The sequence below is a fragment of the Phodopus roborovskii genome, unplaced genomic scaffold (genome assembly GCF_943737965.1).
Source record: "Phodopus roborovskii unplaced genomic scaffold, PHOROB, whole genome shotgun sequence".
Taxonomy (NCBI): domain Eukaryota; kingdom Metazoa; phylum Chordata; class Mammalia; order Rodentia; family Cricetidae; genus Phodopus; species Phodopus roborovskii.
The window spans coordinates 7,466,789-7,482,373 of NW_026126567.1; the positions used below are offsets into that span (position 1 = coordinate 7,466,789).

General features: G+C 43.0%; 1 protein-coding gene across 3 annotated transcripts in view; it reads left to right on the forward strand.

The window, feature by feature from the left end:
* Positions 1-15,585, forward strand: part of Adcy8 (adenylate cyclase 8) — a 193,557-nt gene that overhangs the window by 146,563 nt on the left and 31,409 nt on the right. For 2 of the 3 annotated variants that reach the window (XM_051202525.1, XM_051202527.1), the window contains 3 exons: positions 45-246; positions 2,172-2,261; positions 11,306-11,478. In XM_051202525.1, the coding sequence (XP_051058482.1) occupies positions 45-246; positions 2,172-2,261; positions 11,306-11,478 (465 nt within the window). The remainder of the gene's footprint in view (positions 1-44; positions 247-2,171; positions 2,262-11,305; positions 11,479-15,585) is intronic. The other variant, XM_051202526.1, reaches the window with a different exon arrangement.

The following is a 15,585-nucleotide window of genomic DNA, read 5'->3' on the forward strand; positions in this document are numbered from 1 at the left end:
GACCTGTGCCCATGTGACCTGTCTGCTGTCTGTGTCTCCTGCAGGCTGATGCCGATGGCCATCCAGTTCTCGGCTCTGATCATGCTGCACTCCGCTCTGGTCCTCATCACCACAGCAGAGGACTACAAGTGTCTGCCCCTTGTCCTCCGCAAGACCTGCTGCTGGATTAATGAAACCTACCTGGCCCGGAACGTCATCATCTTTGCTTCCATCTTGATTAATTTCCTGGGAGCCGTCCTAAACATCGTAAGCATCCTCCAAGCTCCTCAGCCCCTGAGGTTCTCTAGTGTAGAGGAGGAATTCAGAGCTTATGGAGCCAGAAGCTTCCTGCATGGCCCTTCCATGGTACCTTGTATCCATGTGCCAGTTCAGCCCCAAGCTCGGAGACAGAAGGCAAAATAATGGCCCCTGTCAGAACCCTGTGTTTTACTGTGGGAAAGTCATCTTTAACCCACCAAGGGGGCTTAGTTGCCCCCTATACTGTCTGTCAGTGGCCAATAAATTATAATGGTAGATAAAAGTTGTAACTTATTTATTAAGTGTCAGAGCGTACCTGCTATGTGCCATGCACCAAAGGAAGGCCATCACATATTTTTCGTACTTAATCCCCATATAAACCCTGTGAGGTAAGTCTTATTTATCCCCATTTTATGGCTGATGCAACTGAGGCTCGGAGATATGAAATAACTTACTAATAAGGTCTGTCTGACTCCATGACCCATGCTCATCCTAATATGCTAAAATGCAGCTCTCAGAGGAGGGCAAGATGATACTTATTGAGTACCTACTATGTGTAACAGGTGGGTATCACTGTCCACATTTGATGGATGAGGAAACCGCACTTCAGAAAGGTGGAGTACCTTGTCTATGACTTACTAAGGGCTTGTATTTGATGGGGCACATAGAGCCCAGATGAAACCATAACTGCCATGCTATTCCTGGATGTTTTTAATGTGATGATTCACACTTCCCCTGGTTTTGTTTTCTTTGTATAGCCAGACCATGAGAACAAGAGGTATTTTCTGTATATATGCAGTCTGTGGCGCAGGCCAGATTTCAGAGGCGCTTGATCTAACTCTGGTCTTAACCTTGGCATGTGGAGTCAGTCTATTTGAGGCATCATCTTGTGGATAAGAGAATCATTGTGTCCTTTGGGCCATGGGATAATGTCCCTGAGCATTCAGTGACCCAAGTGGTAGACTGTCCCTGTTGTTTGGCATCTGACTTGGAGGCTTAGACTGCCTCTTGTTCACTGTTTAACTCTGTGGTTGACCTCATTGTAAAGGGCTTGAAGGAACAAATAAAGAGAAAACCATCATCTCATGATGTGCTCATCCAGTGAATATTGTATAGAGCTTATAAGGCAAATGGAGTCGCTGGTGCACATGGCATGAAGTGGTAGCTCAGACCTCCATTCTTCATGAGGCAGATTTTCTGGGGTGCGGGATTTGGGGAAGACTCCAAAGGCTCTAGGCTGAGATCACTGCATCACTGGTATGGCAGGAAGCTAGGAGGCTTTGGAGTCAGATAGACCTGCGTCCGGTTCTCAGCTCTACCCATCACCGGCATGGTGGCCCTGGACAAGTTACTTTACCTCTCAGAGTTTCATATTTCTCGGTTGTAAACTGGGGATAAAAAGAGGAGCAGCTACCTCGTGGGATGATCGTGGGTCTTTTTAAACTAAGTGTCTGGCACAGAGGAGGTTTTCACCCAATGGATGTGACCTTGGAATGCCAAAAAGCCTTCAGCAGTAACATCTGTCTGAGGAGATGCCCCTCGCCCCAATGTTTTGTATCTGGGACAGGCTCTGAATTCACCTCAGACATCTTTCCCCATTCTCCACTCTCTTCTGTGTCCTACAAACACACTCCGGTGTCCCAAAAAGTGACAGGACAAACAGAAACATCCTAACCCAGTTTCGTGACTGGCTTGCAAAAGCCTTTTTCTGAGCTGGTGCTTGTTTTTAAACAAACGCGGTGAAAGGACCCTGTGCCTCCCTCGAGGAGGCAGGCCCCTCTAGGCCCTCCTACCCCTGCCTTTGGCTGAAGGCCAGCAGCTGCTAGCACACTACTCCACTCCCAACACTCACACTGACTGTTGTTCCTGTGTCTTTTTGTTTTTTTGTTGTTGTTCTTTTATTTTTCTTTTATTATTTTTTTTTTAATCCGCAGCTGTGGTGTGATTTTGACAAGTCGATACCCTTGAAGAACCTGACTTTCAATTCCTCAGCTGTGTTTACAGATATCTGCTCCTACCCAGAGGTATTTATTTGCAAGCTCCCAATGGTGAGAGGTGGACATAAACATCTCCACCAGCACAGGGGCACAGGACTGGCCAGAGGGTGTTAGAGACTGCTCCAGGAACCATGCACTTTCTGCCTCTCCCTCCTTCCTTCCTTCTTCCCTCTCCAACTTCCCCTTCCCCCGTGCCCTGTTTCTCCATATCCTCTTCCCTGCTCCCTCTGTTGCGTCTTTCCTAACCACCTCTCTCTGCTTCTCTCTCTGTTCTTCCTTTATTTCTTTCCCACCTTCCCCACTATTCACTGACCTATTTCTTTCATCTCTTTCTCCCCTAATCATTTTATTCAAGCTCACCTGTAAAACTCCTTAAGAGAATGTGTCCGGGTCTCTGTGGTCAAGTAAATTATACTGCTCTAGCAGTGTTAAAGGGAAGGAAGGAAGGAAGGAAGGAAGGAAGGAAGGAAGGAAGGAAGGAAGGAGAACAGAAGGAAGGAAGTAGAGAAAGAAATAGAAAAAAGAAAGGCAGAAAACTATAGCTAAGCTTAAGTCGAATTTGTAGTAGTTTCCCGAGAACCAGTGGGTCTGAAGGCATCCCATCAGGATGCCAGTCATCATCATGCATGATTATCCTCGCTTGACCACAGAGCCATGTATCAATCAATGAGCCTTAGGGTGAGTCTACAGACTCTGTAAGTCTGAACCTGTGTATGTTAGAGTAGAAATTCTAGACCAGGTAACATAACAGCTGGTAGCTCTGGAAGACCCCAACTAATCCTATGTTATGAGGACCAGGGACAGATTCAGAGGTGGCAGACTCAGAGAGCTCTCCAACGTGTGGGATGAGAAGAGGCTCGAGGTGGTCTCTGTGGGTCTAGGAATTGGACTGAGAACCACTGAACCCTCCATGCACACCTATGAAAGGGAGGCTCCTACTGCCACCACGTATGATAATAAAGCTATGTTCAAGGGTAGCCTGCTCAGTCATGTTCCTACCTTGCTGCTTTGGTTTCTTGTTCACTCCTTTGTGTCCTTTCTTCCTCTTTTAACTCCATTATAATGGCTTGGTACTGGCACTTGTGCTATGGAATCCTTATTCTTTATCCTAGTCCTAGGAGAAGAGACCAGCCTCTTCCTGGGGCTGTACAAGGGCGGATGGGGAAGATCGCACAGCCTGGTGCCTCCTCAGTGTACGAGTCTGGGTCATAGCAGCTTCCTAAGAATGTCTTGGTTTGAGGATTGCCGGGAGTACCCCGCTTTGAGGGGAAAGCGCAGCTGAAATGTGGGAAGTCAGAGCTAGTCTCAGCTGGATTTCACTTTCAAACAAGCCAGTCGTTCCTTTTTCTGGTCTGTTTCCTCATCTATGAAATGGGAAAATGGATTCCTTGCTGTCTACTTATTTGGCAAATATATAGCTCCTGGCATGTGTCTGGCACGAATCGGGTGTTGGTGGTGAGCTAATCTGTGTCCCCCGTCACTCTAAGTCAAGGGTCTATACTCGGATGCGTATCTGAGCTTATAATCTCAGATCCACAGCGTTGTCAGGATTTTTTGCTTTTGTTTTTGTTTTACTTCTAAGGACAGGGTGGGTATGTTTTATGTTATGAGCACACAGTTTTGTCTCTGTGCCTCAGTTTCCATAACTATAAAATAAAGACAAACGTAACTCTCACTGGGAAGTTATGAAAATTGAGTAAGCACAACCATAAAAAGAACTTAGGGAGTACCCAGCACAAAAACAAGATCCACTTATTAAGTGTCTGGCACGATGTTTTATTTCCTGTTGATGGCACTATCAATATCTACTATGGATAAGCATACACAAAAGTAGAAACGGATTCCTAAATAAACTCTAACATAGAAATACAATTTATAAGATCAAATGAGGACAAACTGGAGACTCAGAGCCCTTCTCTGTAACTGATGGATCACCTTACTCACGAGTCAGCAATCTGCAGTCAAAGAACTAAGTCTTCAGCTGTAGCAACCACTTCACTTGCCTTCAGTCTGCCCATCTGTGTTTCTCTCTAGGCTCCTGTCTACCAAGCTAGGAGAAATTAGACATTAGAAACTCTTAATCTAGCTCCCAGCACTCACAAGGGTTGTCCCCAAGCAAAACATGCCATTTCTCCAAGCCATGGTTTCCTCTGATTTAGACATGATGTTTACACATCACCCTATGGATGATCTGCTATAAACACAAAACTGTTATATACTGGGAAAAAAAGGCTCCAAATTGTAAGCCTGTCACTTACTGGAAAAGAGAGAAGATAAAGGAAATGGGTGGAAAGAAGTCATGTTCCACCTGAGGAAGGAAAAGACATCAGTTTATAAAATGAATTCCGATCACATGTGTAAACCCAGGGGGCTATTGTCTTCAGTCCTGAGAAGTTACTTGTGATCCTCAGAAGGTTCAGTGGATAAACCTCCTTTCAGAATCAAACCTCTTTGCTTTGTTTCCTGTCTGCACAAGAAGGTCACTGTTTGTAAGAGTGGCCAGGGTTCGCTATGGTCAGGGAGAGCAAGGCTTTCCAGTAGCTGTTTGGCCGTCTGTGTCCTGCACCCTGGAGTCACATTTTTTAGTCCATTCAGTCGTCAAGCATTTCCTTTTGGCCACATCACACACTGATGGCATTATCTTAATACACAGGCACCATTCTTTGTTCCTTAATTTTTCCAGCCACTTCATCTTTATAAATTTTTAGAGTAGAAGATAAATACTGTAACGTTACTGTAAAAGTAACCAAAGACTGACCTCTGGACAGAACCTACTGTCTGTTTAACAATGTTTACGAAAACATTTCCACTTAGTACAAATAGTAACAAGCATAACACACGAAACGGTAGCTTTCGGGATACCGAACACCAAGCAATGGACAGTGGTTCCCTGATTCCCAAAGGATGGGAAGTAAATGGAGTGAATCCGGGGATGCTGTGAGTTCTGTTCAGGCCATACCTCAGGGAGATGAACCCAGCTGAAACCCAGTGATGCTTGCCTTAAATAGACAAACAGAGGGTCAGGAGGGAGTGAGTTGGCTTAGAGGTTACAGAACACACCACCGCAGAGAAGAGAGTTGCCCAGAGAAAGACTCAGACAACTGCAGAGTGCCCAGTCAGCACACACACAGGAGAAACTCGTGATGGGGAAAATCATCAGAATTAATCAGCATCTGCAATTCACGTGGGCTGAAAGTAGTGCGTGGACCCTCACTGACTGAAGCACATCACAGCCCACAGGACACTTGGCAGAGCAGGAGCTAAAGGCTGCAGAAGTGTTAAGTGTCTATCCCTAGACTACAGTCTACTCTGATTCTTCCTTTTAAAATGTTGTAAGTGTAAATTTTAAAAAAAAAATGGAGCTATTTTCCTGTGGTTTTATTGTATCTCAGAATGAATCTTGAAAATATCCATAGGAATTTACAAACGTCTAGGATTTAACAAAATAAAATCACCGTGGCCAGCATTCAATCAATGATGATCAGACATTACAAGGAAGGATCTATAATTGGTGATGAAGACAAGGAATCAGTGTATGGAAATTAAGCCAGAAATGGCTGTTTATGTATAATTATCAAACAGGTAATAAAATGGTTATTATTATTATCATTATTTTATTTCATATGTTTAAAAAAACCTGAATATTTAGAAGCAAAAACTATGAAATGTGAGATGAAAGCTGCACTGGAAGGAAGTTAGTAATATTAAACATTGTAGACAAAAATAAAAGAGTAAAATTGGTAAAAATAGTAATAAATGTATCCAAAATAAATTACAAAACAAAACATGGGTTAAAACCACTCACTATTAAGCCTAATTTTAAGCAGTGCAATACCTGCATAATTTGAGGCCTTTCCCTCAAGAAAAAAAAACAATCTAAATAAAAAACTATAAATCAAAAGTTCCCTAAAGAAACATCAGAACACCAAACACAGAAACATTAAACACACACACACACACACATATTAATGAGTAATAATAAATGGGCAACTCAGGGGTAGTAGATACATTATAAACCAAAATTGTTTTTAAAAACTTATATAAGGACAAACACAAATATTTGAACTCAAAGTAAATCAAATATAACATTGCAACACACTCTTACTAAAAAAACATGACCCAGTAACCGGCTCAGAATAACAATTCAGGAATCCCACATACACCAGTGGTGACCCCTGGATTATGGCATCTTCACTCATTGAATGTTCGGGGAGCCCAGGCTGAGGGAGGTTAGGTGGGAGCTTTATGCCTCTACACCTTACTGTAGTGCTTACTGCATGATCTGGAGTTGCTAGAGACCAAGTTGTGTGTGAACCAATGTTTAGCTATTACTTTAAACCATAGTGACTTCTGGAAACTGAGTGTGATGTCTTCCTTCTTGAAGTGTGAGTTAAGGATGACAAAAGTTTTGTTAGAACCCAAGTGGGCAGAGAGTTCAGCCTTTCTGACTTGAGTGCGTAAATACTCAATTCCTACTCCAGTTGTGATGGTGTAAAGTTCATCTCGCTCCTCTTACATGAGGAAAATATTGTGTGTTGCCAAGGTAACTCCTGGTATGCTATGATGGTGTCATAATGTGACTATGGTGCCATACAAGCTGGAACACAGTAGGTCCTTACTTAACATAGTAGGCCCCTAGTTAACAGCCATGTATTAATGAATGCGTGTTTTGTGTCTTAGGAATTTGTTGGGTGTTGACAGAACCCTTCATACTTTGTCAAGTCTGTGAGTCCAAGATTTTCAGGCTTAGAGGAAGTTGACTTATTCATGATTTTCCAGGGTAGTGTGTCATCTGAGATGATAAAGCCTTGAATATCCTGAAATAGAAAACATCTCCACAGACATCCCTTATCCCTTTGAACTGATGAAAGAACAGTGTCTAACTCTGAGTCCTATTGAATAACTTCAGATGTATAAAGCCACATTTAGGATGATTTGCATAGAGTGTGTGCCCACCAAGTGTTTGGCTGTAATCATTATGGCTTCCCTCCCCCAGCTTGCCCCTGAGACAATATGCATCCCTCCTCAAGCTGGCCCCATATCACCCTGAGTTCCTTTAATATCGGGCCTCACACTGCCCATCTTTGTGATTGTGCTAGCCACAGTTCATCCTCTGGCCTGAATTGCCTTCTTTTTCCTCATGTCAGTTTACACTGCAACATCCAAAAACTGTAAAGGTCAAGTTATTTTATTATTGAGTCTCTTCCTGCATAGACTGTCTCATTGCTTTTGCCTAAGACAACTGTGGATTTTTTTTTCTCATGAGGCAACTATATTTTCTCAATACTTTATACTATGTATGGTTATACAATTTTGTATTGACAAACACTATAATAGGATGATTTGATACAGTTTTAAACAGATTTTTAAAACCACTATTTTCTAAGAAGGCTGATGCTACAAATGTATCCAGTGAGTGGTTGTGCCTAATTGCTCTTGCACTTGTGGGCAAGAGAAATATAAAAAGCAAAGCAAGCCTAACTTCCACAATCACTTCTGCAAAAAAAAAAAAAAAGTGACACGCATTGGATTCTTTTGGAATAGAAAAAAAAATGTATTATTCCAATACACAGAATTTGAATTCACAGACATTACAAGGGGAAAAACTATGCTGGTGTGGATAGGGGGAAAATGTTAAGTTTATAACCTCATTCATGACTTATGTCATTAAAAGCTCAAGGAAACACTTGGAACTTCATTGTTTTAGAGGACATGGATTGCAAGGGATGTAAGATTTCAATGCAAACCAACCAACTTCATAGTGCATGCCAAAATAACAATGTCATATACTACAGGAGGAATTATTTATCAAAGAGCTGTATCGCAACCGTATGCATATCTGCTCTAATTACGGTGCCGTATACACACACAGCTATGATACTGAATGCATTTTGGAACACTTCTCTGTTGCCATTCAAATGTTCTTCTGAGAAGCCTGTCACAGATCATTTTGACCTTTGGCTTCTTGGCTTCTCGCTATTATCGTCATCCACTCCAACCCTCATCCATATTCTTACTTTTCTCCTCTCATAGCTCGTAGCCCCTGTTTCATTTCCCACTCTCCCCTACCATTCATTCAGGGTAGAAAAGGGACAGAGGATAGACTCCTGGTGTTGTACAGGACCTCGTTGTCTTGTGTGCTTCTTGTATTAAGCAATTTAAAAAGTCTCAACTTTAAAGCAGAAGTTTGGCTAAACTTGTAAGTCAGTGAGTAGATTTCCTTTCCCCAGAATAGATATGGGAAGGACAGGCTAACACATCTATTGATACCATAAAAACAGAAAACCACTATCCACCTTGAAAATAATCTGTCCAGATGCCTGGTGTCTCCTTACGGCTAGGCAGAGAAAGCGGGAAGATAGCATTTGTTCCCTTTGGCCTGTGTTACCAGCTCTCCTTTTGATTGGTTGCATGGGTCTTTTGTTTAATCCTAGGAATTAATTCTCCTGACACCCTGCTCCATTTATCCAGGCACGCAGAACTACTTTATCTTCCTGTTTGCTGTCCATCCCTCCAGACCCAAAGCAAATTCATCCCATCTCTTCCTCTTTAGACATACCTTCCCTCCATGAAGTATGCTTGCTGCTGCCTCTTAGGTTCCTGTCACAGTTGGTCACATTACTACCAAAGTACATTTCTATTCACATTCCCATGTCTGCCTCATATTTGTTTACTGGGATTCCCTTTAGACCCCAGCCATTTCTTATTTCATTCTTCAAATTCCCATGCCTCCCTATCACCTACCCTGATTACAATGGTTACTAACTAAATGAGAACTATAGTTTTTATTCAACTACTGTGCTCCCCAAGTTTTTGCTCCAAGGGAACTGTCATTTCAATAGATTTTGATATAATACATGACTCATAATTTAAATTGACACAACCAGGCACAAATCTATGCTGTGCTGAAGGCAAAAATGAACTGAGACCCCCTTGAACCTAACTTCCTGTGCTATCGCCTGTGTTGAAAAGGAGCATCTTGGAAGTTTCTCTAGATGGAGAAAAAAAAAAAAACTGCACAGACTGAATGCTTTTGCATCTGAGCTCTTCACACACGGCTTCCTGCACAAGGGCATCAAGATGAGCTATATATAAACCTTGCCCAAGGAAAAAGCCTTAGAGGACAGCTAAAGACAGCTTATCCTTCCATTAGGTACAAGGATTGGTAATTGGGTTTATTAGGAAAAACAGACAAGGTAAGGGAAGCAACAAATGAAGGTCTTTAAGGACAGTGACAATGTCAGTATACAAGGGGTTTGTCCTCACTGAGAAGTCGTGTGGGACACTGCCTACATTTTTTAATCAACATTTGTGAAAAAGATTGCATAAATGAGTTAATAACATCACTTAAGAAATTCATAGCATATCTTCAGTACTCAGAGATGTGGAAAACTTCTTACCTATCTCCTTATGTATATAAAAGCTGATCTCTGGATACTAAGAGAGAGAAGACAATGTGTACACAAAAGAGCTACAGTGTTTTTAAGCTCCACATTCCCACTAGAATCACACTCGTGTGAACCGGCCATGTCTCGATGACCAAGACACCTCTTTCTAGCTTCAGGATCATGAACAGTTTATTCAGCTCTGTGCCTGTTGGTTTCTTAACCCATACAGTTGAGAGCTGGGATACCATCCTAACCAGTTTCATTGAATACTTCAAGAGAAAAATCTAGGTACAGATTTTGAGATCCAAATGGGTCAAAATTGGAAACATGAATTTCACTGATCGCAGCCAAAACCAACACCCAGAATATGCCACAACGGTTCTGGAAAGAAAACAGGCGGAGGTGTTTCCCGTAGACACTGGAAAGCTGCTCCAGTGTTCACGTCCTTGGGTGATTCCAAGTTTGCAATTAGAGAAATGATGCTTGACATGGAACGGGAGATGCCATGCTAGTCTCTGTGGGGTGCATTGTAGGTTGGTGTTGGGAGGGATGCCTCCCAGGGGAAAGGACACCTGGCATGTAAATAGAAGTAAGGCCTACTCATCTGGGTGGGGTCTGGAGCCACAGGCCACCGAGATGTGAGATGTGAGAGACAAAAGGGTTTAGAGAGTGAAAAGAAAGCCCGTGAGCCCTGCTGTGTGGGAGACAGAAGAGTTTGAGGGCTTGGAGATTACGGAAAGGATTTCCAGTGAGGAGTAACACAATCAGGCCGGAAAGGATTTCCAGTGAGGAGTAACACAATCAGGCCGGGGTTCCAGAAATACTACACAGAGAAAGAACGCAAGTGTGTTCTTAAAGATGTTAATGCCCTGAGACAGGTTTAAGTGGAAACAAAGAGAGGGTGGGTAGAGGACCGGACTGCTCAGTGGATAATAGTACTTGCTGACAAGCCTAATGATCTGAGTTCAAATCCCAGGACCCACATGGTAGAAAAGCCCCAACTCCCACAAGCTGTCATCTGATTTCCACATGTATGTGTGGCATTCACACACATACACATGAATGAACGGTAAATAAATATGACTTTTTTATTAAAAAAAAAAAAAACAATAAAACTGTTCCCACGCAGCTCGTGAGAACTAAAGCAAGTAACGTAGATGGAGGAGGCTGGGTGGGAGTGGGATCTGTTACAGGGGTAATGAGGAGCCTGAAAACAGAAAGTAGCTGACTGTGGGACACAAGGGAGAACGCGGTATCAACAGTCAGCCCGAGAAGCTGGGCAGAGCTCTGGCTGCTCTTCCGAGGTCCCGGATTCTACTCCCAGCACCCACATGCAGCTCCAACCAATACCAGTGAATCTGACACCATCCTCAGGCTCCCATGGGCACCAGGCATGTATGTAGTGCCTAGACATACATGCAGACAGAACACACAAAATACTAAAGCGGCAACAAGTATTTTTACAACGATGGGGCAGAAGGGCAATAACGTGAACGGCAATGCCACTCCCAGGGACTGGAGGCGGGAGAAGAAAGCGTTCTATTTGAATTCCAGGAGGACCCAGGCTTCCCAGGGGGAGACATTCAGCTAGAGTCTGCCTAATGAGACCAGTGGGCTGCACAGCTAGGAGAGGGGTCCTGGGAGGTCCCTGTCAGTCTGAGCGCCTTTGTTCTCTGTTTGCAGTACTTCGTCTTCACGGGGGTGTTGGCCATGGTGACCTGTGCCGTTTTTCTCCGGCTTAACTCTGTCCTGAAGCTGGCCGTGCTGTTGATTATGATTGCCGTCTACGCCCTGCTGACAGAGACCATCTATGCAGGTCTCTTTCTGAGCTACGACAACCTGAACCACAGTGGAGAGTAAGTGCCTGCCACAGTGCTTATGAACCGGGAGTCACAAAAATGAACCCCCCCCCCCTGCAAGTGACTGTAGCGGTTACTGGAACTGAGGGACTGGCTTGTTATGAACACAGCTCATTCAGACGTTGTCCAGCTTAGGAAATAAAAATAAAATCTCTACTTTTCAGCATATGAACTGTAGACTAATTATGATAATTATTTAAAATTTGGACTAAGTTGGATGTGGTAGCCTAGATTTCTGCCCACACCTAATAATTTGCTCGGCATTAGCAGGGTAGACCTGTGGGGTCTAATTTTAATTTAGCTGTAGCAATATTGATAGCCTCAATAATGATCCTTTACTGTTACTTCTGAAATATAGAAAAAAGCAAGAAGTAATATGTAAGTGCAGACTGCTTAAAGCACAGAGCCCGGGGCGATGCTTAGATTCTGCTACAACTCCAGGGTCATGAAGGGGGGGGGAGGGGCAATACCAGAGGAGAAGAGGGTGGAGGCGAATGTGGGCTCAGGTCCAATGGTGCAGGCAGTAAATGCTATCAAGAGATTTAACCCCCACATTTTGGAAGATCCATTCACTCAGCATCTGCAGGGATGGGGAGAAGTATTTCAGAGTAGAGGAAGGCAGAAGGATGTGTCTTCTAGTTCCTTCACCCTTCCTCCCCCTTTGAGCACACTTCAATCTCTAGATACACTTCTGGGGTTTCCCGTATCCCACTCATAGCCACTTCATCAGACCAGACTTTATCTAGGAAATGGTAAGAAAACCAGACATTGAATACCACACTGACAAGGAGCAGGAGCAGTAGAAAGCATGTGTGTCTAGCTCAGTCAGGAGTAAATTTCTAATAATCTGAGAGTGTAGAGGCCAAGGTAATCCAAGAAACCTCCAAAAGCATCCACTATGCATGTCCATGAGTCTGCCCTGAAAGTAATTAGCCATGCTTGTTTCTATATTAAAGAATAAAGTATGTCAGACATCAGTCAAATTCCATTACCTGTTATTAATCTCCTCTTTCTCCAAAGAACAATCAATGCTGAATGTGGGGACTTTTGTTGTTGATGATGATGACTTTTCCATTTCCATGCACGTGTGTGAGTGTATGTGTGTGTCATGCATGCATGTGAAGGGCTGAGGTTGTTGTCAGGAATTGTCCTCAGTGGTTTTTCCACCTTATTCATTGGAGCATGGTCTCTCCATAAAAGCCAGAGCTCACTGACGTGGCTGGTCACCAGCCAGCTTGCAATGTGATCCCTTTTCTTCAGCATCCCAGGCTGCCATGCCTACAGTAATGACATGAGTTCTGAGGCTCCAGATGCCACACAGCAAATGATGTAACCACTGAGAAATCTCCTCAGTCCAGACGCTGACTGTTTATCCATTCCAGTTGTGACTTCTTCTACTATATGTTTAATATCTGCATCCGAGAAATCTAATATTGCTTTATACTGGTTTTGTTGTTGGTAGTGGTGGTGGTAGTTGTTATTGTCATACAATGTCATCATTTTAAGATCCACACCAGCTGATGTCCATAGATCTAGTTCATTTTGCCTGAGATCTGTACATACTATATAGTGTCAGCATATCAAAATATTTGTTATTTTTGACCTATTAATAGAAACCCAGGATCTTCCCAGTTTTATCTACATGTGTCTCCTGGAGCTTCATATAAAAAACACACTTGCTGAATTGTAGGTTAACTGAATTCACTACTTGAAAACAGTGTCGTATTGCCAAATTGCTCTCCATCAGGAGCTTAACAATTTTCCTCTTATAGGCAATTGCCCTATTGCTCTCCATTCTTGCCTTTGATGTTGTTAGACCTTTGAAATTTTGCTAGATTTAGGGAAGTTCTTCTTTAGCACATATCGTATGCATGGATATGTATATACATATTTGGGTGGGACATTCATATGTGTTCAGGTGTGTGTGTGTGTGTGTGTGTGTGTGTGTGTGGCCCCATAGCTCCTGTCTTGCTGGACCCAGAGTGTCCCTGTTCTGGCTAGTCTGATTAGACAGTTTGACCCTGGGAACCCCTGTCTCTGATCCCCTTGGCTCTTACTCCCCAGTACTGGAATTACAGCTGGCTGTGACTTCTGCCCAGCTGTTTTCACATAGGTCCTGTGGCTCCGGCTCTGGTCCTCATGCCCACGTGAAAAGCACTTTACCTACTAAGCCACCTCCCAGCTGTAACTGGGCTTTGTACCACTTTGCATTTACAAGAAAGGTTTCATATTGTCTTTATTTGACAATCAAATTACATCTGTTCATGTTGGACAATATGGTTTTATATATACTATGCAGCAAAGGCATTTAAAAATCTACTCAGCACTTTTCCAAGTTATAATGCACATATTGACTACAGTCGCCGTGTTTTACAACAGACCTCAACTTTATCCCTCTGGTCTATCAGAAAATTTTTTATCATTTGACCAACAATTCCCAACACCAATTCCCAGCCCTGGTAAATACCACTCTACCCTCCACTTCTATCAAGTTCAACAATTTCAGATTCTATATCTAACTTATAATGTCTAGTTTTCTTGTGTCTGACTTATTTCGTGTAATAATCTGTTCATATTGTAACAAATCACAACTTTTTCTTCTTTTTAAAAGCAAAATAGTAATCTTTATACGTGTGTATTTTTAATCCATTAATATTTTACATTAAATTTATATTTTTAATTTCATTTTACATTCCAACCAAAGTTCTCCTTCCCACCTCTCCTCTTGTCCCTTCCCCTACCTTCCCCCAACCCACCCTCATCCACTCTCCCAACAGGTAAGGGCTCCCATGGGGAGTGGACAAAGTCTGACACATTAAGTTGGGGCAGGACCAAGCTCCTCCTCCATGTGAATTAGATAAATTAGGTAAACTGGGGGGGGGAGGGGTCGGTAAAGGAGAGGGGATGGGGGCTGAGACTATCCATTAACAACTTAAGTTGTTTACAAGATGTAACAGTTCTTCATCATTTCTCGACACTGGTGTGTTATGCAGTTATATCCTGGTTTTGTTTGTTTTGCCCTATTTAATCCTCACAGCACTAATGGAACCAGCAGGGGAATAAAGTTTCAGTCCAGATTGCTTTGTTGGAAAGCCATTTCCCATCTCTGAACCTCAATCTGCCAACAGATAAGAGAAATATGCACACCTGTTTGCACTGGTCAGCCAGGACTGCCATCAGATGTCATGGGCAGGGCTGAGTGGCTTCAATGACAGAAATGTATCTCACACTTCCAGAATCTGGGAAGTTCTGGGTGCATGCTCTCACTGACTGTCTCCTTGGACATGGTTCTTTCCCTCACTTGCACAGGGCCAACTTCTTGATGGAACATCAGATGAACTGAAGAGGATGAGAAGAAGGCTGGGGCCTCTTCCTTCTTTATAAGCATGTCAGACCAGTTGGGTCAAAAACATCCATTTACCATTAGCCGCCTTCTCGTAGACCCTATCTCCATATAGAGTTGTACTGAATGAAGGGGGGGTCTCAGTTTGTTCCATGGCATTGCCCCAGGGCTACTGTGAGTCTCGAATGTGCTTATCACATAGATAGGTCATTCTTGGTCTCTCTTCCTTCTGAAAGAAAGGTTTATCATCATCATCAATAGTAGTAGTAGTAGTATCAAAATTTGTTTTGAGGAAAAGATAGTAACTTCCAAGTAAGAACTGTGAGAGCAAATATCATCCCAAACTCATCATTGATAGCCAGGTCCTTCTCCCAACTATGTTCTCTTTAAAGGTCAGACATTGGTTAGTCTTGTCTTGCTTCATTCTCTGCCACCAACAGAATTAAGTAACAAGTAAAAAGCACAGTTGGCCTCCATCTTATATAGCAGAAGTATGTAGGGCAGAAGATACTGTATCCTGGTGGTCATCACAGGCTGATGGGACTCACCTAGTGCTTTAGAAGTCCAAGCTCATTCCGGAGTATCTTTGTAGCTTGTTCTTTATTTCTCTGGAGCATGACAGACTAATTATAGAGTATAGCAATCTCATAGAATCTTTGGTGGAGCATTCTGTCCATGTCTCAATTGGGATGGTCCTAATACCCAAGACTATTTTTTCCTACACTGCTCAGCAGTCCCACTTCATGGCAACCTCCTGTCTC